This window comes from Hyperolius riggenbachi, chromosome 1 (assembly GCF_040937935.1).
Source record: "Hyperolius riggenbachi isolate aHypRig1 chromosome 1, aHypRig1.pri, whole genome shotgun sequence".
NCBI classification, from domain to species: Eukaryota; Metazoa; Chordata; class Amphibia; order Anura; family Hyperoliidae; genus Hyperolius; species Hyperolius riggenbachi.
The window spans coordinates 291,248,410-291,273,360 of NC_090646.1; the positions used below are offsets into that span (position 1 = coordinate 291,248,410).

Genomic DNA, 24,951 nt, shown 5'->3' on the forward strand with positions numbered 1-24,951 from the left:
GTATAATCCCCTTAAATTTACTGTAATTTTGGTGCCCAAATATGTAAGTGCTTCCTTGACCCATTTAAATGAGAAATTTGCCTTTAAATTTCCCTTTTCAGATTCGTTTATATTTATTCCCATGGCTTCACATTTATCCCAATTGATTTTAAAATTGGAGACTTCCCTAAATTTTTTGAACTCTCCCATCAAGAGGGGTATTGAAATCACAGGGGCTCTGAGATAGAACAGTAAATCATCTGCATATGCAGCTACTCGATGCTCCCTCTGTCCTATCTTTATTCCCTTAATATCCGGGTTCTTTCTTATATGATTTAAAAAAGGTTCTAGGACCAGTGCGAAGATTAAAGGGGACATAGGGCACCCCTGGCGTGTGCCGTTCGAGATCACAAAAGGGTCTGATAGGGCCCCATTTACCTTCACCCTTGCTGTCGGATTCTTATATAATGATCCTATCCATTTGGACATCCTACCTCCTACCCCTATGGACTGCAGCACCGCCCTAATAATATCCCAACCGACCCTGTCAAATGCTTTCTCCGCATCAGTAGAGAGCAGCACGACAGGGTCGGTCGAGTTGCTCACCCATTGCAACACACCGAGTGTCCTCAGCGTGTTGTCCCGGGCTTCCCTCTTAGGGACAAACCCTACCTGATCCGTTTGTATAATTCTGTGAAGCCATGGGGACATTCTTCTAGCCAGAATTTTTGCATAAACTTTCAGGTCCGTATTCAGTAATGATATCGGTCTGTAGCTAGGGCATACCGACGGGTCTTTGCCCGGCTTATGTATTACAGCTATGTGAGATTCCAAGGATTCTCTACTAAATCTCTCCTCTCTTTCTTCACTTAATGCATTCATTGCCAATACCCAAGGGGCTTCTAGATCTTGAATGTATTGCTTAAAATATTCTGGCCCAAATCCATCTGGGCCTGGGGCCTTCCCCCCCAGGCATACTTTTTACCGCTTCCCTTAGTTCTTGAGGTGTAATAGGGGCCTCCATTTTTTCTATTTCCTCCTTTGTGAGTTTCCCCATCCCTGCACTTTCAACGTATTCCCACACATCTTCCCATCTTATCTTCCCCTCTGTTTCTTGGTCTCGCATCTTCAGATTATATAGATTTTCATAAAATGCTCGGAAGACCCTCGCCTGGGATTCGCTCCTATAATGCTTATCAGACTTACTATCACATATATATGGTATAAAATTAGCTGTTTGTTGTTTTTTTAAGGCACGCGCCAGCAACTGTCCCGTCTTATTCCCATGTTCATAGTATAGTCCGTTACACCTCTGTGCTGCATATCTAGCTCTACGAAATAGAATTGATTTTAGTTTTTCTCTCTCTGCTGTAAGTTCTTCCAGTATCTCTCTTGCCAATCCCCTTTTATGCTCACCTTCCAATCTCTCTATCCTTTTTAAGCTTTCTTGTATTTTTCTCCTTCTTGATTCTGCTTCCCTCTTGTATTAATATTCCTCTGATCACACACTTGTGTGCCTCCCATATCAGTACCGGCGAGGGTACTGTATCATTATTTAGCTCAAAGTAATCTCTAATTTCTTTACTAATTCTCTGAGCTATCTCTTCCCTCTTTAGCAGTGAGCTATTCATTCTCCATGTAAATGCTCTCTCCCGCTGCATGTACTTACCTAGCCATAGTGCCACCGAAGCATGGTCGGAGATAGTTGTTGTCCCTATCGTTGTTTTCACCGGGTGAGATAGCAAGTTATGAGAGATCATAAAAAAATCCAGCCTAGAGTATGTTCCATGAGGAGATGAATAAAATGTATACTCTTTATCCCTAGGGTGCTGGAGGCGCCAGACATCCATGAGCTGATGTTTATTCATATGCTGCTTAATTTCACGTAGTGTTCCATGGGGAAGGCTGGTTCTCCCTGAGGAGGTATCCATCACAGGGTCCAACACTAGGTTATAATCCCCTGCCAGGACCACCGAGCCTTCTGCGAATGTTTCCAGGGCCCTCAGTACACTTTTTAAGAAAGACAATTGACCTGTATTGGGTGCATAGATATTGCCTATTGTTAATTTCTGTGAGTTAAATATCCCTTTTATAAACAAATATCTACCGTTCCCATCTCTAAGGACCTCAATATCCTGCATTTTAATTTGTCTAGAGATTAATATTAACACTCCTTTGGTTTTGGAGTCTGGGAAATTGCTATAGTAAGCTGTAGGGTATCTATTGTTAAAAACTTTGGGGTGGGCAGATCCTTTAAAGTGTGTCTCCTGTATCAGAGCTATCTGTGTGTGTTCTGTATTTAGAAGCTGTAGTAGCGAGGATCTCTTCTCCGGGACGTTTAGCCCACAGACATTCAACGATAAGAATTTAATTTGTTCCTCCATTTCCCTTCCCGTCTTCCTCTCTCTCATCTTTCCTCAACTTTCTCTGGTAGGGTCTCTCCCCGGGCGGCCGGAGGAGAGGAGAGACAAGGAGCCATACGCCCAGCCATACACACATCTCAATCAGAAATAGCAACAAAGAACTCACCAGAAAGAAAAAAAAAAAAAGAAAAACCAACAAGACCAAGGAGAAAACAACAAACACACCCTCAGTCATCCTCTTTTCATTCCACCACCATCTCTTGCAGGGCTCATTGAGCCCTTTGGGGACCTCCCTTAATGTTCTTAATGGGCATTTCTTCTTGGATACCCTTCTTTTTTGAGGGTCCCCAGGGGTCATTATCTCTCCCCCTATCGTACCCGGTCCTTCGGGTCCTTTAAGGAATGAAAACTACACCACAAAGCAGGCCCCCCCCTCGTTCACTCGGCCTCCGAAACCCCCCCCCCCCCCTCCCTCATGACAGCATCACCCCTCCCCCCGCAACCAGCTCATCGTATCCCGTGTGTTTCCCCTGTGACAAAGTCTGAAAAAAAGGTTCCCAGGACTGCTCGCCCCATTCTTTCCAATCCTCCATCCCGTACTCCTCCCCCGACCTCCCCACCCTCCGACATCCCCACTCTTCCCCTCACATTTCTCATAGTACAGCCGTGTTTCTCTAGTATTCCCAAGAAGGAGGAACATTAATACATTCATCAACACCCCCCGATTCTGTGTCTATCTCTCTCCCAGTTTTCCCCTCCCGTTACTTTCTGGGGCCAAACACGGGCGGCGGGAGAGGGAGAGGGGGGGGCGCCAGCGGCCGACGGGAGGCCCCGTAGGGCCCCCCGTCGGCCGCGGGCCCCCCCCCCAAGCCCACAACCCCACCCGGGGCCCACTCACCATCCTCACAGTGCATTTCCGTCCACTATAAGCCTCTAAGTACTCAAACCAATAGTGCCTTCACACATCTCCCACCCACCCCCAACCCCCCCATGTAATGTGCCTTCGTGTTTTACATGTCATCAAATAAATTAAATACTTTTCCTTAACCCACTTAACACACCCTCTCCTCTACTTTTAGTGCTCTTTTTTTTCTTCCCCTTTTCTTTCTTTTTCCCCCATTTAACAAAGTATTATTTATAACTTTAACATCACAATCTATTTCAGTGCTCAACCCACCTCCAATATCCCCCTCCCAAACTTTTCCACAGCAGCGGTGGGGGCGAGGGGGGCGACAGACGGCCCCTTAGGGCCCCATGCCGCCCCCCGCCCCCACCCCCCCACAACCACCACACATCACATTCCTTTATATATCTATCTATATTCTTATCAGTAGTGCTCAATTTTAATTTCTCTCTGTCCCCCCGGCCCCACCCCGCTGTATCATTATATAAACATATACATAGCATCACTCAGTTTCCCTCCCCCACCACCCCCCAAAAACACCCCAACAGGGGGGGGGGGGAGAGGGGGGGGAAGCCGCCCACACAGGGCCCCTCAGGGCCCCGCGTCGACCCCGACCCCCCCCCCCCACCCCCCACCAATCAACACCCACTGATTTATATCTATCACCAATGAACTCCCTACACCGTCTCACATCCACTAATTATATTCATATATCACACACATTTTCTTTTAAGTGCATATTACCATATCCTTCATAAATTACCCCTTGTTTATCTCTTTCTCACATTTCCTCTCCCCCTAAGCACTCTCGGGCCGTCCGGGGGGGGGGGGGGGAGGGGGGGCGACGCCAACACCAACACGGGGTCCCTCGGGGCCCCACGCTGGCGAAGACCCCCCCACCCCCCGCCCCAGAACACCCGCCAGAGGGATACAAGCCCCTTATCCCACTGCCACATTTTGGAGGAGAGAGGAGGAAAAAAAAAAAAAAAAAAAACCCTCCTCCCCAATTGCGGTTTATCTTGGCTCATAAAACTTTTCATACTATTCCATTTCATCATATTAAACATATTGGGCAGCTTTCACAGTTTTTGACATTTTGTCCAAACTAGCCATATTTAAAAACCGGTGGGGACGGGGAGAGAAAGAACAGGGGGACACGTGGCAGTAGTCTACTGAGTCTTCATTTACAATAGTCATCTCTCTTAGATCAATACATTGCCCATCACTTTTAATAAGCAGAGAGGGAGGGGGGAGGGGGAGAGGAAAAAAAAAAAACACCTATAGGGCGAGCAGCCCTCGGCTACACCATTAAGTACCTTTCCTCAGGCAAAAAATCTGCCGTAACTCACATGTAGGTGTCCTTTATATAGAGGGACCCTTCTTCTGACCTTTTTCTTTATGTATAAAAATTTTCTCCGGATCCCAGTCTTTTAATTCCATCGGTACCAGTCCCAGTACTCTAAAGAGCTCAGGAAGTTCCTCTGGTCTCCGCAGGGAGAAGAAAAGGGATCCTTTTTTAATCAACAGAGCGAAGGGATGACCCCATCTGTATGTGGCTCCTTCTTTCTGTAATTGCTGAAGCAGTGGTTTTAATACTCTTCTCTGCTGTAATGTCCCTGGGGCCAGATCTTGAAAAAGCAGTATCTGTCTTCCATCGTACATGATACATTCCTGTTTCCAGGCTGCTCCCATAATTGCTTCCTTTTCTGCATGGTAGTGTAGGCAGCATATCACATCTCTTGGGGTTTCCCCGCTCCGAGAGGGTAGTTTCAGGGCTCTATGCACTCTGTCTATTAAGATGGCCTGTTCACTCTGCCGCCCTAGAACTGAGTTGAAGATAGTTCTCAAGACCTCCTGTAGTCTTCCCGGGCCAATCGCCTCCGGCAGTCCCCGTACTCTGATATTATTCCTACGGGACCGGTTTTGCTGGTCTTCCAGCTGGGTGCACAGCGCTATGTTCATTTGTTTTTGCTTTTCTTCCCTCCTCTTAACATCTTTTAAACTTTCCTTTATGGCCCCGAGTTCCTCTTCCAGCTTTGACACCCGGCTCTTGAGTTCTGTCACCTCTTCCTTTACTGCCGTTACTTCTGCTCTGGTAACCTCCAGGATTTTTGTCTGTCTGCTCACACAGATCCTGCTTCGTAGGCAAGTTTCTTAGGTGCTTCCACACCTCCTCCATCGTTGTCGGCTTTTTAAGTTGCGGTGAGGCCATGCTCTCCTGTCTACCGAGCCTCTCAGTCGTCTTTTCCGCCGAGGCGCTCGGTCCTGGCGGAGTAAAGAATTCCGCCGCTGAGCGCTGTGGCGTCTTTGGGGCAGGAGCGGGGGCAGCCGCCGATCCAGCTTTCTTTCTGGCTCCACCGGTCATCCCCTTCTCATTTGCGGAGACGCCGGGACGCCAGCTCCATGCTGGGAGGTAGTCTCAGCCTCGGGTGAACAAGCCGCGGCCGCGCCTACGTCATGACGCAGATCCCTCCGTATCAAGCGGCTTGCATGCAAATCTAATACAAATCGCATGCAATTCAGGAGACCTATTGATTGGCCAGTGCCAAGTCTCGGCCAGATTGCTCAAATGGACCTGGGCCAAACCATGCAAAGAAAGACGGCGCACAACTGGCTGCAGAAAAACTTTGCTGTGTATTGCAGAACAGGAGCACTACATGTTAGGGACTGTAGTCCTTCATCAGGTGCATAACAGCAACTATATGCACGCACAGATGGGCAACCCCACCCGAACTTTACCATTAACCCTTAAGGTGGCCATACACTTACAGATTTGCAGCAGATTTAACCATCAGGAATCTATCTGATGAGTGCCACACACTAGGAACAGATTTCCAATAAATTTCAGAATTAAATCTATTGGAAATCTATCTAAATGCATTATTGGACCATTAGATCCAATGCAACTCTATAGGCCATGGATCTGCTACCAGCAGCAGATCGACCTAGATCTTCCATCCTGTCAGATCAAATCGATAAAAATCGGCTACAAATCGATTTTGAAAGAATAGATTTCTGATCGATTCTATAGGATCAATCAATGGCTGAAATCGACCAGTGTATGGGCCCCTTTAGTGTCCAACATCCCAACATATTGCACAGTCTTTGATTTAACCTCTTGACGACCAGCTAACGCCGATCGGCGTAAACTGGTCGTCTGCGGGTTACCATGGAAACGGCCGCTCGAAAGAGCGGCCTTTCCATGTCAGTTCACGGAGGGTGTCTCCGTGAACAGCCGGAGAGCCGCCGATCGCGGCTCACCGGCAAAATGTAAACACGTGGGGAAGAAATCTCCGCTGTTTACATCATACGGTGCTGCTGCGCAGCAGCGCCGTAGGGCAGATCGGCGATCCCCGGCCTCTGATTGGCCGGGGATCGCCGGCATCTGATAGGCGTAAGCCTATCCTTCCATGAGCAGGACGGAACTCCGTCCTGCGCATTACGGAAAGAGGGAGGGAGGGAGGTAAGGAGGCAGAGGGCGGAAATGGCTGCGGAGTGGGGCTTTGAGGAGCCCCCCCCCCCCGCAAAACGCAGATGGCCGGCGGCGATCAGACCCCCCCGGCAGGACATCCCCCTAGTGGGGAAAAAAGGGGGGGAAGTCTGATCGCCCTTGCATAATACTGATCTGTGCTGCGGGCTGGAGAGCCCACGCAGCACAGATCAGGCAAATCACCCCTGGTCGGCAAGTGGTTAACAGTCATATGGCACTCCCTTTGTTCAACTGCACTGCCTGTTTAGTTATATTGGCTCAATCCTAAACTGCGTGCAATTGGAATTATCAGCAATTCATTGACTATCTCTGGTGGAATACCTTGGATGGCATTGCTTTCAGGCGAGTATGGAGTGTGTGTAAAGGTGGCCATACACTTATAGATTTGCAGCAGATTCGATGATCAGATAATTTGTCAGATGCCTGTCAAGTCGAATATGACAGGAATCTTATCTGCGTGCCACCCACTAGGAACAAATTTCCAATAGATTGCAGAATGAAATCTATTGGAAATCTATCTAAATGAATTATTGGACCATTAGATCCAATGCAACTCTATGGGCCATCGATCTGCTGCCAGCAGCAGATCGACCTAGATCTTCCATTCTGTCAGATGAAATCCATTGAAATCGGCCACAAATCGCTAGATTTGAAAGAATCGATTTCTGATCGATTCTGTTGAATCGATCAATGGCTGAAATCAACCAGTGTATGGGTCCCTTAAGAAGGGCTTCTGAACATGGGAGGGGGGAGCATGGGGAAAAGATACCACTAGATCTTATAATAGAGATGCTGATTTTCTGATCACTTAGCAAACATTTTTATGATTCTGCATGATCTCAAAGCTCTACAACCATTCAAATCAATCAGAAAAGTATAGATCCACCGCTTTAGTAGGAACATCGTAAAAATCTGATTATTCATACAACAAAACTCATTAAAAAAAAAAAACCCCAGGCTGGTTGGCTGACTCTTATTGGGCAAAGCTCTATGGCTATGATTTTAGGGCATATATTTTATTTTTTTCACAATTAAGTTTATTGAAAAAAACTTTACAGTACAAGTATACAAACATAGCATGACATGAAATTACATTAAACGGAGCAAAAGTAGCGTAATACAACGTCTAGTATTTAGTAACATCATTGTAGCTTCATCACAACTGCTTCTGCATCTGCTTGTAGTTTTAACAAACAAAGCTAGGCAGAATGTCGCAGATGAACTTTATTCAAGTACGTACTCATTTTGTAGGCGTCAGGGGGAATGTTGTGTTATAAGTCCAAAGTTGTAGACTTTGTAGGGGACTCAACCATCACACCAGGAAAGAGGGTAAGAGAAAAGGAAAAAGGAAAGATAGTATGAGAAATCTCTTTCAACCATCTGACCTGAGTCGTTTATACTCTTCTGAACATTGAAATTCGTTCTAGACTGACCAAATCAAGGTGTATTGTTCCGTTCTGTCTTGGGATAAGAGGATCATATGCTCCATGGCTTCTATTCCTTCTACTCTTTTAAGCCAGGATTTGATAGACGGGGCCTGGGGAGACTTCCAATGTAGGGGAATTATAGCTCTCGCTGCGTTAATTAAATGGATAGCAATAGATTTTTTGTATGCTTTGATTGTATCTGATGTGGAGTAGGAGACGACCAGGAGCAAAGGCAATCTTATCACATGAAATCTTTTCTAACAAATGATGGATTTCAATCCAAAATGGGACAATTTTGGGGCAGGACCAGAAGATATGTAGCATATGTGCATCTCCAGCATGTGTCTGGAGAGGTTGGGAAGATCTTGTGTTATGTCTGAAGTGTTTTATACCATCTTGATAGAATCTTGAAACCAAGTTCTTGTACGTTAACATTCAATGAACCTTTATGATTGAACAGGAAAATCTTCTGCCACTGCTCCTCGTCAAACTCCACCCCAAGATCTCTCTCCCATGTCATCTGATATTTAAGTTTGTGAGATTTAGGGCATATATTTTGCCTGATGCACATGAGCCAGCAAGCCTGTTTTCAGAATATCTTTATATGAATAAACTTATTGTGTGGGTTTCAAATACTCTGTTTACTACTTGAGTCATGCTGTAGCGCATTAAATTGGTGTATATAATCCCTATGTTCTTCAGCTGTTTTAAGTTTTTAATAGCAGTTTGGAAATAGGTGGGGGTTTTTAGGTTTAATGTAGCAGATACTTTTGGTTTTATAAAGAATTTTAACCTTTTGCTTTTATTCTTCTTATCTAGTGTCCTGGAATTTTTTCCCTATAAGCCAACTATGGCGGTGGATATTGCCATGAAGTTCTATTGTGGGATTGCTGCAAAGCCGAGAAAGCCGCTAAGACCATGTATCCATCCAAATGACAAGGCTTTGCTACCAGAATTAAATGACCATGGAAACAAAGTAAAAAAACGGGTTTCCTTTGCTGATAGTAGAGGCTTAGCCCTTACTATGGTTAAAGTCTATTCAGAGCTTGATGACCCATTGGAGATTCCCTTCAACATTACAGAATTGATTGACAACATTGTTAACTTGACCACATCAGTAAGAGAACACCTGGTTTTGGACTTTGACCAGCCTGCTGCAGATTACTTGGACTTCAGGAACCGTCTCCAGGCAGACTGCGTTTGTCTTGAAAACTGTGTGCTGAAAGAGCTATCGCTCGTTGGCACTGTAAAGGTTAAGAATCTTGCCTTCCACAAAAGCGTCAAGATTAGAGTGACATATGACTCTTGGCGAAGCTTTACAGATTATGAATGCCAGTATGTAACAGACACTTATGCAGGAACTGATAAGGACACATTCTCTTTTGATTTTGTTCTGCCTGATGACCTAAGGCCTCGAGAGAAGATTGAATTTGCAGTTTGTTATGAATGCAATGGTAAAACTTACTGGGATAGTAATAAAGGACAAAATTATAGAATAGTACGGTCTGACCTCCAGAGCCGCCACAGTGAACCTGATTACAGCCATTCTCTGGATCAGTTTGGGAGTCCCAGATGCTCTTATGGTATATTTCCAGAATTGCCCAGCTACTCTGGATTTGAAAAACGGGGTCCCTACTACTAATTTTTAAAGAAAATTGATATGCCGACTGTAGCAATATTGGCCCCAATGTGAATACATAAAATATGATGTGCAAACTTAGAAAATTTTCTGATGTCAAGACTTTTAGAACATGTATTAGGTTATATTTATATATGGTTTATCGTAGATGGGTGAAATTGGCATCCTTAAATTAACCAAAGTAGCACCTTATCTATTATAATGTTGAAGCCTGGAAGACGCTGCTAATTTTGTCTTTCCCCCTTCCTTGGGCTACTTTATTTGTGCTCTACATAAGCCTTAGTAGTATTTTCTTTAAATGTGTCCTGTAGCATTCTGCTGTAGTGTTCATGTCTTTAGATAGAGCATTGACCTCCCATTGAGGAGAATGTGTATCTGCTCCAGGCTATGAACTGTGCTCGGCAGCAGTGGCCAGTATGTCTCTTGTTCTGTTTCCTTCTGGCTCTACTCAGGTAAAATATGTTCAACTACAGCCTGCTACAGCTGGGTTTTATTTGCACTGCCCCACCTTATGCACGTACACTGCACCTGTTAAGTAGATCACTTCCAGTGGCGCTGGCAAGTCTGGTACTTATTAGGCCTCTTATCTGAGATACCGGTAATTTGTCTTTTTTTTTTTTTTCTTTTTTAATATATAGATATATATTTTTAGGTAAAGTATTTGTTACATATGCCAATGTCCCATCCTGTACGATAGTGTCCTTTCACTCTTGTGTAAAGAATTTCTGTCCAGGTCACATAAGATTCTATGCTTTAAACTGAACATTTTACCACATACCAGCACAGGCGAGGCTTTTTTGTTTTTAATTGGTGCAATATTGTAGATCCGTTATATGTGAAGGGTTTTTATTTTCTTGGGTGGATGCTGGTATCCACTTAATACACAGCTTAGTGATGTTGATGCTTGAATTTTTAATACTACTGTACTGATAACCTTGCCAATTGTCATATTTCAGAGACTTTTTGGCAAATGCCAGTCGGGTCTAAGGTAAACAAACTGCAAATTTTCTTACTGGACTGTGTCAAGGACCCAACTTCAATTCCAGTAAGCATGCTGATGCTTTTACCTACACTGTCTCCTATTTGTATATAGGGATTTTTTTTTTGTGACCAAATAAAGTAGACACCACTTGGGTAGTTGTTTTTTTTTCTTTTTTCTTTTAAGATGGCACGTTTTGCAGCAGTTTTTTAATGTGCTTTCAAATATCAGACCGGTATTTTATACTTAATACTAATAAGTTATATACAAAAGTCCAAACTTAGTAATCACTAAATGGTAAACTCTTTTTAAGTTTTCACAGTCTTTGTTTCCTGTGGCTGCAAAGAGGAACAGTGTGTACTTTTTTTTTTTTTTTTTTTTTTCTTTTTTGAATGACAAAAAATGTTAGACATTGGAAAGTTGTAAAAGGGGGCAGGCAGGGTTCTATAGTGGTTTGGAAGACTGCTTGCAATCTGGCAATGTATGCAAAGATGTACATTTCAACCCTTCAACTTCAAGTGCCTTTTGTTTTCGGGTGTCCCTTGCCCCCTTTCTGTATGTTGGCGTTTTTAAGATGTTTGTACACGTCACTAGGGGTCAAAATATGCACTTTATAATCTCACAAGTCAAGATACATTTGTATTTTTAAAAGTCAAATGTTTTTTTTAAAGTGAAATGAAATAAAGGTGAAGCATTAAAAGGAAGACGTGGTGGACTCCTTGTCTCTTGTATTCTGTTTAAATCCAAGTAGCAAAGACCTTGCCCTACTCCAAGCAAGTTGTGCTCTTCATTTTGGATAGTTTGGAAAAAGGGTTGGAAACTTTTGGGCTTTCATTGGTGACTGTTTATAATCTGGCGAAAGTTCTCTTGCTTCCTGACCTAATAAAGAATGATCCTCCTACGCTGTATCATGAGAGTTGCATGGAGGGAAAAATTTGTGGAAGTCTGCAGAAAGTGTGGACAGCTATACATGGACTGCTATGGCCTATTCAGAAGGGTGCCTCAGAATGTGCATTCATAGCCCAGTGCAAACACATGACCTTAATGCCATAAAATAGTTTACAAGGAGTTTTTTTCTTTCCCAAAATTCGACGGTCACAGCAGAGGCTGTCTTTTAACTCCACATATGTATATTGCAGTGCCCCTTTCACTTACATGAGGTTGAGATAGCAATGAAATCCTAATATCAGGTTTATGTTGATGATGTCCAAATGTAGGCATTTGGCTCCCTTCCATATGGTATACATTTGCATAAAATTTGTATCGATTCAGAATGATTATCATCATTAACCATCCTTCGTTATTAAAAATCAACGCAGATCATAAGGGGAGTCCTTCATTTCACCATCAACTATATTTGACCACAGTGGTAATCCAGTTCATATATTAATATGGTGGTGCCAGCACCCAGAGTAATAAAAGGAGCTTACCAGCTGCTGACAACCCACGTTATAAGGTTGTATGTCTCACATTCAGCGGTAAAAGGAACCAGGAAATGACCAGGATCCAAACTTCCAACACTCCTTAACTTAGTTCAGGCATCCTGTCCAGAAGTCCAATATAGATAAAACCTGCAAATGGCAGATCTAAGTGTAAACCGTTTATTGGTAAAATCATAGCATAAGCCATAAAAGCAATAAAACTTGCATACGAGGCCCAAGAACTGGGAACCCCCAAAGAACTTTTCGCTTGTATGCTGGTCCACAACCAGTAAGAAGGTGCCGCCTGTCTCCTTCCCTAGGGACGGAATGCCTGAACTAAGTTAAGGAGTGTTGGAAGTTTGGATCCTGGTCATTTCCTTGTTCCTTTTACCACTGAATGCGAGACCTACAACCTTATAAAGTGGGTTGTCAGCAGCTGGTAAGCGCCTTTTATTCCTCTGGGTGATGGCCCACCATATGAATATATGAACTTGATGACCACTGTGGTGAAATATAGTTGATGGTGAAATCAAGGACTCTCCTTATGATCTGCGCTGATTTTTAATAATTTTTCTGTGTGGACTTTTAGACAATGGGCTCAATTCACTAAGCGTATCTCCTGTCTTTAATAACGTTTCTATAGTTATCACCATGGTGACGAGGCATGTAGTATTCAGGAAACATTTTACCTCAGGCAAACCTAAAGTTAACTCTTCTGTCTTTAAGTTAACTCTTCAATCCTTAAAATAACTCCAGAGTTAAAGACAGGTTGTTAATTGCATGTGAAAATAACTACAGAGGAGGTAACTTAACTACCAATGGCCTCAGTTCACTAAGATCATGCTGGAGATAAGGCAAGAGATAACTTACCGCCACACAGTGAGAGAGTTATTTTATCTCTTCATTCCTTAAGTTACCTTCTCTGTAGTTAAGGTACCTCCTCTGTAGTTAAGGTACCTCCTCTGTAGTTAAGGTACCTCCTCTGTAGTTAATTTCACACGCAGTTAATAAACTCTGGAGTTATTTTAAGGATTGAAGAGTTAACTTGAAGACAGAAGTTAACTTTTAGATTTGCCTGAGGTCAAATGTTTCCAGAATACTACATGCCTTATCACCATGGTGATAACTCTAGAAGAGTTATTAAAGACAGGAGATAAGCTTAGTGAATTGAGGCCCATGGCGTCAATTCACCAGAGGATTTACTAAGAGAAAAAAGGTAGGTAGTTTATCTCATGAGGTATTTTAACACTCTGGAGTCAATTCACCAGTGTGAGAGGACAGAGAGAAAAATGTTCGATAGCGGGATAATGGAGAGATATGCATGAGGAAAGTGTGAGAAAGCAGAGAGTTAGGTAATCGGTATTAATGATTTGCATGGGATACTTTTCCTCTCTGTACGCTTGAAAGTGAAGCATTGTGGGTAGGAGGCGGAGTTTTACCACTACGTGACCAGAGTATTCCCGCCTTTTACTGCTGGATCATATCATAAATCATATCACGAGTGAGTCTGAACTTCTTCACCACCTCTCTCAGTAGAATTATCAAGAACTGTTCTCTCACGAAAAATACAAGGGGCGATTAAACAAACCCTCCTCCTGCGCCTTCGTCTCCTCATAATAAAAGCAAGCTCTAAGGCCTAGTGCACACCAGAGCGGTTTGGCTGCGTTTTGCGATCCGCTTGCGGCTGCGGATACGCTTGGGTAATGTATTTCAATGGGCTGGTGCACACCAGAGCGGGAGGCGTTTTGCAGAAACGCATACTCCCGGGCTGCTGCAGATTTTGGATTGCGGAGGAGTTTCTGCCTCAATATTAAGTATAGGAAAAACGCAAACCGCTCTGAAAAACGGCACTTCAGAGCGGTTTGCCAGGCGGTTTTTGTTACAGTAGCTGTTCAGTAACAGCTTTACTGTAACAATACATGAAATCTACTACACCAAAACGTTTCACAAAACTGCAAAATGCTAGCTGAAACGCTACAGAAAAATAAGAAAAAGCGTTTCAAAATCCGCTAGCATTTTGCGGATCTGCTAGCGGTTTTTGGTGTGCACCAGGCCTAACAGAGTAAGCTCAAAAGGCTCCATCTTCCACAGCAGCAGCTGCTGTGTGAAAACCACGATATCTCCAGGTTCATTCAGGGGATAAAGAGATGAAAAAATAACGAATGGCCACACCCCCTTTCTTCCCTGGTAAATTGTGATTTGGAGAAAAACTAACTACTAACTATCACTTATTTATCTCATACTTATCTCACATTTCTCTCTTGCATTTCTCTCTGTCGATATTTTCCCCTATACTTCTGGAGAATTGCTATTTGGAGATATCACAGGAGGTAAATTACCTCCCAAGAGATAAATAGGTTGGTAACCTCTGGTGAATTGACGCCATTGTCTATTCTCAGCAGCGATCAAATGTCTGGTTCTCCTGGCGCTGATATTTTGTTTGCATAAACCATCCTTAGTTGACTTGTATGCAGCTTGGAATTGGGCCTATCAAACAAACACGTTGAATACAGCACAGGAGATTTTGGTACAGCTGGCACCACCATAGACCACTATAGCGGCGTACAGTAAGCAACCAGTGCAGTCAGAAGACAGCGCTGAAGTTACTTTTAAAATACTGTAATTTGTAGCAATAGCTGGCAGCCGAACTACATCATTCCCCACCATCCACATCGACCTGGAGGGGGAATAGTAATTAACGCCATCGGGACTTATGCCGGAGCAGGGAAAGCCGTATATCGGCTGTATCCTGCACCCAAGTTTCCTGGCGGCGATTGCATACGTATGCCTATCAAATGCAGTTCCTGCTGGTTTGATTGGTCCATTTACAAACTGAATGTCACATTGACTGCACTTATGTTTTAGGGGTGGGATTCATACATTTCTGCAGCCAAAAGGATCAGCATGCGACTGCCAGGCATCAGGCATTCATAAAAGGGGAACTGAAGTAAGAGGTATACGGAGGCTGCCATATTTATTTCCTTTTAATCAATACCAGTTGCATGGCAGCTCTGCTGGTCTATTTCTCTGCAGTAGTATCTGAATAACACCAGAAACAAGCATGCAGCTAGTCTTGTCAGATCTGACTTTAACGCCTCATCTACACGAGTAGATGAGGCTCCGATCCGGCGGCTCGATTAGCCGCCAGATCGCCTCTTCCGCATCCCCACGCGTACCCGCCTCGTCCCCGCTCGCCGGCGCGTGCGTCGGATACGATTCCCTGCTCGTCCCCGCCGGCGCCGCTTATCTTCCGCTCGATTCCCTGCCATTGTCCCCTCGCGGGGAACAAGCAGGGAATCGGCGGTGGGGAGATCCGTCCTGTCGGATCTTATCAATCGAGCCGCATCAGCGGCTCGATTGATAAGGAACATCGGAGCCTCATCTACGCGTGTAGATGAGGCTTGTAGTCTGAAACGCCTCATCTGCTGCATGCTTGTTCAGGGGCTATGGCTAATACTATTAGAGGCAGGGGATCAGCAGGGCTGCCAGGCAACTGGTATTGCTTAAAAGGAAATAAATATGGCAGCCTCCGTATACCTCTTACTTCGGTTCCCTTTAAAGAGAACACAAAGCAAGAGGGATATGGAGGCTGCCATACTTATTTTCTTTTAACCTCTTGAAGACTGCAGTGTTAAACCCCCCAAAAGACCAGGCCTTTTTTTTTTTTTTTTGCTGAAATGGCCACTGCAGCTTTAAGGCCAAACTGCAGGGCCGCACAACACAGCACACAAGTGATTTCCCCCCCTTCTTTCTCCCCACCAACAGAGCTCTTTGTTGGTGGGGTCTGATCGCCCCCTCCATGTTTATTTTTTTTTTATATAAATATTATTGTTCGTGATTTTTATTTAAAAATTACTGTTTGTTTAAGTTACCTCCCTCCCTCCCCACAGCCAGCCAATTACGGCGATCGGCTGCCATAGGCTTCTGCCTATGAGAGCCGATCGCTCTCTTGTCCCCCAGGGGGACAGCCGTGTGACACGGCTGTTCCCAGTACAGCGCTGCAGCCGATCGCAGCGCTGATCGCAGCGCTGTACACAGAAATAGACGGTGATCTAACAGTCTCCCAAACGGCAATAGCCGCTCAGACTGAAGGCGGGGCGGAGCTCCGCCCCCCAAGCAGGAGATTTGCGCGCGATCTCCTGCATTAGCTGGCCCCAGGACTTTACGCCAATTGGCGTTAGGCGGTCCTGGGGCTGCTGCTGCGGCCACGCCCATCGGCGTGACGCGGTCGGCAAAAGGTTAAGCAATACCAGTTGCCTGACTGTCCTGCTAATCCTCTGCCAGAGATGCTAAACAAGCATGCAGATCAGGTGTTTTCTATCACATCTGACTATTAGATGCATGCTTGTTTCTGGTGTGATTCAGACACAAATGGATCAGCAGGGCGGCCAGGCAACTGGTACTGTTTAAATAATTATGGCAGTCTCCATTTCCCTCCTACTACAGGATTCTTTTTTAATAAGAATCTGAAACCACATGTGATGGCTGACAGATTGAGGACTGCATTAGCTAGATCAATGCTTGGCAAAATGTTGCTAGGGAGCACAGTGCCTCCTGGCTCCCATCTCCCTGCCACAGCAGTACTATGCCAAGGCAGCACTAAAAGTGCTCCTCCATTTAAAAAAGTTTCATTTTACGGCATGCAAAATAATGCATTTACATCCAACATTTAAAAAAGAATGTCAGACAATAAATTCTCCAATTTTTTTTTGTGTAACGTGTATCATAATGTGGTTTAAGTTACTGAACATTATTGCTGTATCTTTCTCCTATAAGCAAGACATTTAGTTTTGTTCCATTTAGCAATGCTACAAACTTTTTTTTTTTTTCCCCCACCTGAAAAGAGAGCTTGACCCAATGAAAATTGCTAGTCAAGTCATGCCTGGCCATGTTCGTTCTACCTTGACTGGAATCCAAATTATACACCAGGTGCCGCTGCGGTTTATGGTGGTGTCCAAATGACCTGCCTTGACACAATGTGGTGGTACAGTAAGTGACATAGGTCCTCCAATTGATGTGGATCTAGTCCACTGTGCCAACTCACTGATTCTGCCGATTCCCAGCCTTAGGCCTGGAACCCACTTGAGCATTCAGGGAAATCGCTTGCGATTGAAAATGCTCCCTAAACGCTCTTCAAATGTAAATTGATGGGACAGATTCCACTAGAGCAATTGTGATTAAGGAAATCGCAATCACAGGACATGCAGCATTTTGGGAGTGTTTTCATTCCAATGAATTGTATAGGAACAGGGAAATCACTCCCAAAATCGCTTGCAAAACACTATCTCAAATCGCTAGCGATTGCTCTTTGTGCTTTCTAGTGGGTTCTAGGCCTAATGCTCATATGGTAGAGATGGACGATGAAATGCAAGTAAAGGGGCCCATACACCTAACGATTTTCCCGCCGATATATGGCCGCTTCGATCACAGTGACAGCAGGGCAGCTCCACAGATTGTGATCGGTTTCAGGCTGAAATCGATTCACAATCTGTTAGCAGTAAAGGTGGCCATACGATCTATCTTTTGCTCGATTCTGATGGCAAATCGACCAGTGTATGGCCACCTTCATTCTGGTTTAGGATGTGCTTAGGAATGTGTCAGGAAGTGCATTTGGTCCAACTCAAAGCTGCATGCAAACGATGAATACAGCAGCTCCCGATGCTTTGGCCTGCTATCAGTCCAGCAGATTAATTTTGCCGATCACTGTCCGAAAGCATTGTTCTCCCCACTCGCCCTGGCCTTTTTGTGATATTGCTCCCACTGCTGCTTTGTTGGCTCTCCTCCCACCCCCTGTAGAGCAACAGAATGTGTCTCTAGCCTGTGGACTAGCAACGCAGCCTTGGCACTGCAAAGTCTGCTGAGGGATCAGATCCTGATCACCGCCAAGCAACATATCTTGTGTGTACAGAAGGACTTACAGGGTCAAATGTGTGTGGGGGGGAAAAAAAAAAAAAGTTCAGTACCTGTGTGTTCTGTATCCACGGAGGACGCCATCTGAGCCCTCAGTTTACTTCCGCTGGGTCCCCCACTCTGCTCCAGACCCCTGGTCGGCTCCCGACCCCACCATCCGGGTCAGGCTCTCATTCCACATGTAAGATAGCCGCCAGAGCTTACCGCGGCTGTGCAGCTCTAGGGCTCCTCCCGCCGCGTCCTCGCTACAGGCTTTCTCCTGTGCGTGGATCGGGGGAGGCCCTACAGCTGTGCAGCCGCACTTGCCTCATGCGGACTGTGCACCTGCGGCAAGCTCTGGCAGCCAATTTACATGTGGAAAATGGAAATGGAAAAAAGCCCGACCCGGACAGTGGGGTCGGGAGCCGACCGGGGGTCTGAGGAAGAGCGGTGGACCCAGCGGCAGTAAACGGAGGGCGCAGATGGAGTCCTCCGTAGATACAGAATAAACACAGGTACTGAACTTTAACACATTTTTGACCTCATAAGTCCTTTAAGTGTACACCAGATTTTTACCAGCAGAGCCCACAAGGGGTGATAAGCTGCCACTCTTAGATACCAAGAGCAAAGTAGTCCCTCAGTTACTACCAGTTTACCACCCCAAAGGTTGCCTCACCCGACAACAGTCAAGACAGGGATGCTCACTTTTCAGGAGATAACTGAATCACTGTGGATAAAACGGTGCAAATGACAGTTGTGAGTCTTAATTTACCGCACATGCGCACAATGCTTGCGGCTATAGGAGCGCATTCAAGGAGGCGTGCCACCGGGCCATCGCATAGGCAGAAGTGCGCTACTTAGCCAAGTCATGCACTTTACCAGGTTGCCCAGCAGATCAACGTAAAGGACCAGGAATATAGGAAGAGACCTACAAGACTAGAAGCCTTAAGTAAAAGGGGACACTTTATTTTTAACTCTGGTATCCTTTAAAGCCACCCGAGGTAGCTCATACATTGCCTGATTGTTATGTGGGATATGCTGCCTAATTGCATATGTGGTAGATATGCTGCCTAAAAGCAATTAGGCAGCTTATGCACCACATTGGTGTGTGTGGTGTATGCTGACTTATTGCGACTAAGCAGCATTTAGCCCACACAGCAATCGGGCAGCATATCCTCCACATATGCAATTGCTATGTGGGGGAAATGGTGCCTAACTGCATATGTGGTGGATATTCTGCTTAACTGCTATGTGGAGTATGTTGCATAATTTCCCTACATTGGTGCCCAGCAGAGCCCCTGGTCTCAGGGATCCTCTAGCAATGCTCCAGGGGCATCTTAGACTATGCTCTATGGAAAACACTAGCCAACATTTGGGCATGTACATTTTCCACTTGTTCAAAAATATTCATCAAGCTGTTTCCCTTAATCTGAAGGTGGCCACTAACCAAGCCGATCAGATTAATGAAATCGATCAGATATGTTAGATTTTTGTCCATTAGTGGTCCAAAATAATTTGATTGTTCATATGAAGAATTGTTTGTGAAAAATAGTGCCCAATTACATATTTTTCCACACCAGGGTCATGAATTTTGACATTCTTCACTTATGGGTTTACTCACTTTTCTTGCCAACGGCTTAGACATTAATGGCCATGCTATTTTGATAGTACAGCTAGGCCTGGATTTACATCACAGGATCCTATAGGCACAAATGTCCCGGCACCCTAAACTTCGCCCTCCAGAGACCCATAGAACCCCACTGAACCGCACAGCAAGTGTGCTGGCTGACCCAGCTGTGACACTTCTTCCTTACCAGTCATAGGTAGCTACAGGTGTCCCTTAGTATTATGTAGCCAGCTAGTGGTGCCCTTTCTGAAGGGAGATTTTGTCAGTGGAATGCAGAGAGCCAAGTCACTAAACTCTCATTTAAAGGTCAACTGAAGTGAGAATATGGAGGCTGCCATATTTATTTCCTTTTAAAGAGACTGAAGTCTCATAAAATTCAAGTTTTTTATTTAAAAAAAAATCACTTTAACATCATTGCCCTACCTAAAACACTGCATCTCCGCGGCTGAACTCTTAACTAAATCCCCCCCCCCTTGCAAAATCCACTACTTTCTTGGTCATGGATTTTGCCGCCCTGGGAGGCAGAGCTTTCAGCTGCAGCTCTGCCTCCATGCGTGTCAATCCGTGCATATCTCCGCCTCTCCCCCGCCTCTCTCAGTGAAAGAAGACTGAGAGGGGCGGGCGGAGGCGGTGATCCACGCTGATAGATGCATGTAGAGGCAGAGCTGCAGCCGAAAGCTCTGCCTCTCAGGAAAGCGCTCCCCGCAATGTGCTCTGGGGAGTTTGGGGGAATTTAGTTAGTGTTATTTAAAAAAGAAACAGAATGGCGTGGCACTTCTCCTTTAAGAGGTGTGTTGCTCCCAGCTTTTGTGCGAGTATGGTGTGCCCAAAGTGGCCAATTTGTTGCTGACAGGTTATATGCTATGTAGATTGCTTGTACAAGACATGTGCTCCGCTCCACAATTTGAAGGAAGAAACTTGAACTATGCATAAAAGAAACAGATAGCGTGCATCTTCCGTCTTAAGCATACACATTTATTGCCAGTGTTCAACATCAAAATGGATTCTGTGCATAGCATATTCCATGATTGCATATAAATCCTGCAAATATTGAAGATGTGATACCTTATAATTCCAGGTGTAGGCCTGTCAGCATGGGAGGTGGGAGTGAGGGACAGATGTGGGCCTAGCGATGGCCGTTTCGCGTCCTCCTGGACGCTTGGTCACGCCGTGTTCCACTGCCAATTTAGTTAGTGTTCAGCCGCAGGGATGCAGCGTTTTAGGTAGGGCAATGATGTTAAAGTGATTTTTAAAATAACGTCAATTTTATGAGACTTCAGAGTCTCTTTAACCATTTAAGGACCACAGTCTTTTCGCCCCTTAAGGACCAGAGCCTTTTTTTCCATTCAGACCACTGCATTTTTCACGGTTTATTGCTCGGTCATACAACCTACCACCTAAATGAATTTTTCCTCCTTTTGTTGTCACTAATACAGCTTTCTTTTGGTGCTATTTGATTGCTGCTGCAATTTTTCGTTTTTATTATATTCATCAAAATAGACCTGAATTTTGTAAAAAAAAAATGATTTTTTTTAACTTTCTGTGATAAAATTTGTCAAAGTAAAATGTCTGTATACATTTTTGTCCAAATTTATTGTGCTACATGTCTTTGATAAAAAAAAAATCCAATAAGTGTATATTTATTATAGCGTTTACAAACTATGGTACAAAAAGTGAATTTTCCCATTTTGAAGCATCTCTGACTTTTCTGACCACCTGTCATGTTTCATGAGGTGCTAGAATTCCAGGATAGTATAAATACCCCCCAAATGACCCCATTTTGGAAAGAAGGCATCCCAAAGTATTCACTAAGAGGCATGGTGAGTTCATAGATTTTATTTTTTGGCCCAAGTTAGCGGAAAATGACACTTTGTGACAAAAACAAACAAAAAAAAGTTTCCATTTCTGCTAACTTGTGACAAAAAAAAATGAAACCTGCCACGGACTCACCATGCCCCTCTCTGAATACCTTGAAGTGTCTACTTTCCAAAATGGGGTCATTTGTGGGGTGTTTACTGTCCTGGCATATTGGGGGGTGCTAAATTATAGGCACCCCTGTAAAGCCTAAAAGTGCTTATTGGACTTTGGGCCCCTTAGCACAGTTAGGGTGCAAAAAAGTGCCACACGTGGTATCGCCGTACTCAGAAGTAGTATAATGTGTTTTGGGGTGTATTTTTACACATACCCTTGCTGGGTGGGAGAAATCTCTGTAAATGACAATTTTTTTTTATTTTTTTTTACACACAATTGTCCATGTACAGAGAGATTTCTCCCACCCAGCATGGTTATGTGTAAAAATACACCCCAAAACACATTATACTACTTCTCCTGAGTGCGGCGATACCACGTGTGCCATTTTTTTTCACCCTAACAGCTAAGGGGCCCAACGTCCTATAAGTATCTTTAGGATTTCAGAGGTCATTTTGAGGCATTTGGTTTCTAGACTACTCCTCACGCTTTAGGGCCCCTAAAATGCCAGGGCAGTATAGGAACCCCACAAGTGGCCCCATTTTAGAAAGAAGACACCCCAAGGTATTCCGTTAGGAGTATGGTGAGTTTATAAAAGATTTTATTTTTTGTCACAAGTTAATTGGAAATTGATTTTTTTTTCACAAAGTGTCCTTTTCCACTAACTTGTCACAAAGTGTCCTTTTCCACTAACTTGTGACAAAAAAAAAAATCTTCTATGAACTCACCATACTACTAACGAAATACCTTGGGGTGTCTTCTTTCTAAAATCGGGTCACTTGGTGGGGTTCCTATACTGCCCTGGCATTTTAGGGGCCCAAAACCGTGAGGAGTAGTCTGGAGACCAAATGCCTCAAAATAACTGTTCAGGGGTATATGCATCTGAAAATTTTGATGACAGGTGGCCAGGGTGGCCTCTTAGATGACAGGTTGTATTGGCACTGAAGTGCAGGATGTTCTCAAATCGTGACCTGGACATGGCAGCAGAGAACATGGGCATGTGATGTATTGGGTGCGTAAACCAATAAGACCGCAATACATTCTTTTTGACTAGATCCATGTTAAAAAGAAGGCCCCAAAAAATGTTACATTCGGAAACTTGGAGTGGTTTCCACCAAAAAGGCTGGGCATGGTAGCTTCTTGGATTGGCGGTTGCGTATTGTGTGGCATAACGGTTGGTCTCAGCCACATTTAAGTGTTAGAGACTAGCAGTGATCAGAAAAAAAAAATTCTGTCACTGCGGTGGGGCGGGTGAGGGTTTGGCCGGGTGATCAGAAGCCCGCAGGGGAGGGGGGGGGGCAGATTAGGGCCTGATCTGATGGATAGGAGTGCTAGGGGGGTGACGGGAGTTAATTGACGGGTGTCTAGAGGGGAGAATAGATGCAATCAATGTACTGGGGAGGTGATCGGAAGGGGTCTGGGGGGGATCTGCGGGTTTGGCCGAGTGATCAGGAGCCTACACGGGGTAAATTAGGGCCTGATCTGATGGGTAGGTGTGCTAGGGGGTGACAGGAGGTGATTGATGTCTCAAGGTGATGTCTCAGGGTGTCTCAAGGTGTGGTTAGAAGGGGGGAATAGATGCAAGCAATGCACTGGCGAGGTGATCAGGGCTGGGGTCTGAGGGCGTTCTGAGGGTGTGGGCGGGTGATTGGGTGCCCAAGGGGCACATTAGGGTCTGATCTGATGGGTAGCAGTGACAGGGACAGGGTGATTGATAGGTGTTCAGGGTGTGATTAGAGGGGAGAATAGATGCAAGCAATGCACAGGCGAGGTGATCAGGGCTGGGGTCTGAGGGCGTTCTGATGGTGTGGGCTGGTGATTGGGTGCCCAAGGGGCAGATAGGGGTCTGATCTGATGGGTAGCAGTGGCAGGTGGTGACAGGGTGATTGATGGGTGATTAGATGGGAGAACATATGTAAACAATGCACTTTGGAGGTGATCTGAGGGTGGGTCTGCTGGCGATCTGATGGTGTGGGTGATCAGATGCCTTTAAGAGGCAGGTTAGGGTCTGATCTGATGGGTGGCAGTGACAGGGGGTGATTGATGGGTGATTGACAGGTGATCAGTGGGTGATTAAAGGGGAGAATGGATGTATACAGTACATGGGGTGGAGGTCTGAGGGTGTGGGCGGGTAATTGGGTGCTCATGGGGCACATTAGGGTCTGATCTGATGGGTAGCAGTGACAGGGGGTGATTGATGGGTGATTGACATGTGATCAGTGGGGGAGTACAGGGGAGGATAGATGTACACAGGGGGGGGGGGTCTGGGGAGGATCTGAGGGTGTGGGGGGTGATCAGGAGCCGGGCAGTTTAGGACCTGATAAGAAAAATAGTGCTGACAGATAGTAATAATGAGTGATTGATGAGTGATTAGGGGGGTGATTGGGTGCAAACTGTAGTCTGAGGTGTGGGTAGGGGGGGGGGCCTGAGGGCGGGCATAATGTGGTTAAATAATACCTGTTTTCTGGCAGCCCTGCTGATCTTTTTGGCTGCAGTAGTGTTTGAATAACACCAGAAACAAGCATGCAGCTAATCTTGTCAGATCTGACGATGTCAGAAACATCTGATCTGCATATGCTTGTTCAGGGTCTATGGCTAAAAGTATTAAGCTGGCCATACACTAGGCCGATTACCCGCCGATTGACAGCAGATTCGATCACTGGGATCTAATCTGCTGTCACATCGTTCATGCTAAACGCTAAATTTTGATCTATTTCGTCCCGAAATAGATCGATTCCGTTGATCGCTCCGTGCGGGAAATTACCGTTGATCGCCCGCGGGGAGGGAGCGCATCGATAGCGGCGTATGATCAACGCAGGTATACATTACCTGAAGCTGGCTCCCGGCATCTTCTCCGCATCACCTCCCGGCTCCCGGCTGGCATCTTCTCCGCATCACCTTCTGCATCACGACATCCGGCATCCGTGTATAACTTCCTGTGTCACTGCAGGGCGCTCTATTTGAACTTCCGCTGTTACTGGAGTGACAGAAAGTTATACGCGGATGCCGGATGTTGTGATGCGGAGAAGATGCGGAGAAGATGCCAGCCGGGAGCCGGGAGGTGATGCGGAGAAGATGCCAGCCGGGAGGTGATGCGGAGAAGATGCCCGGGACCAGGCTTCAGGTAATGTATGCGGGGGGGGGGGGGGGACAGGCGACAGCAGCAGCTCAGCAGATGGTGAATCGGTTTCAGGCTGAAATCGATTCACAATCTGTTTGCAGTAAAGGCAACCATACGATCCCTCTCTGATCAGATTCGATCAGA

The 24,951-nt window shown here is 45.2% G+C and overlaps 1 protein-coding gene across 2 annotated transcripts in view; it reads left to right on the forward strand.

The window, feature by feature from the left end:
- The window catches only part of PPP1R3B (protein phosphatase 1 regulatory subunit 3B), a 57,895-nt gene extending 46,410 nt beyond the window's left edge, over window positions 1–11,485 (forward strand). For both annotated transcript variants that reach the window (XM_068271157.1, XM_068271158.1), the window contains exon 3: window positions 8,983–11,485. In XM_068271157.1, coding sequence (XP_068127258.1) covers window positions 8,983–9,805 — 823 coding nt within the window. In that variant the 3' untranslated portion in view covers window positions 9,806–11,485. The remainder of the gene's footprint in view (window positions 1–8,982) is intronic.
- Window positions 11,486–24,951: the final 13,466 nt, after the last annotated feature.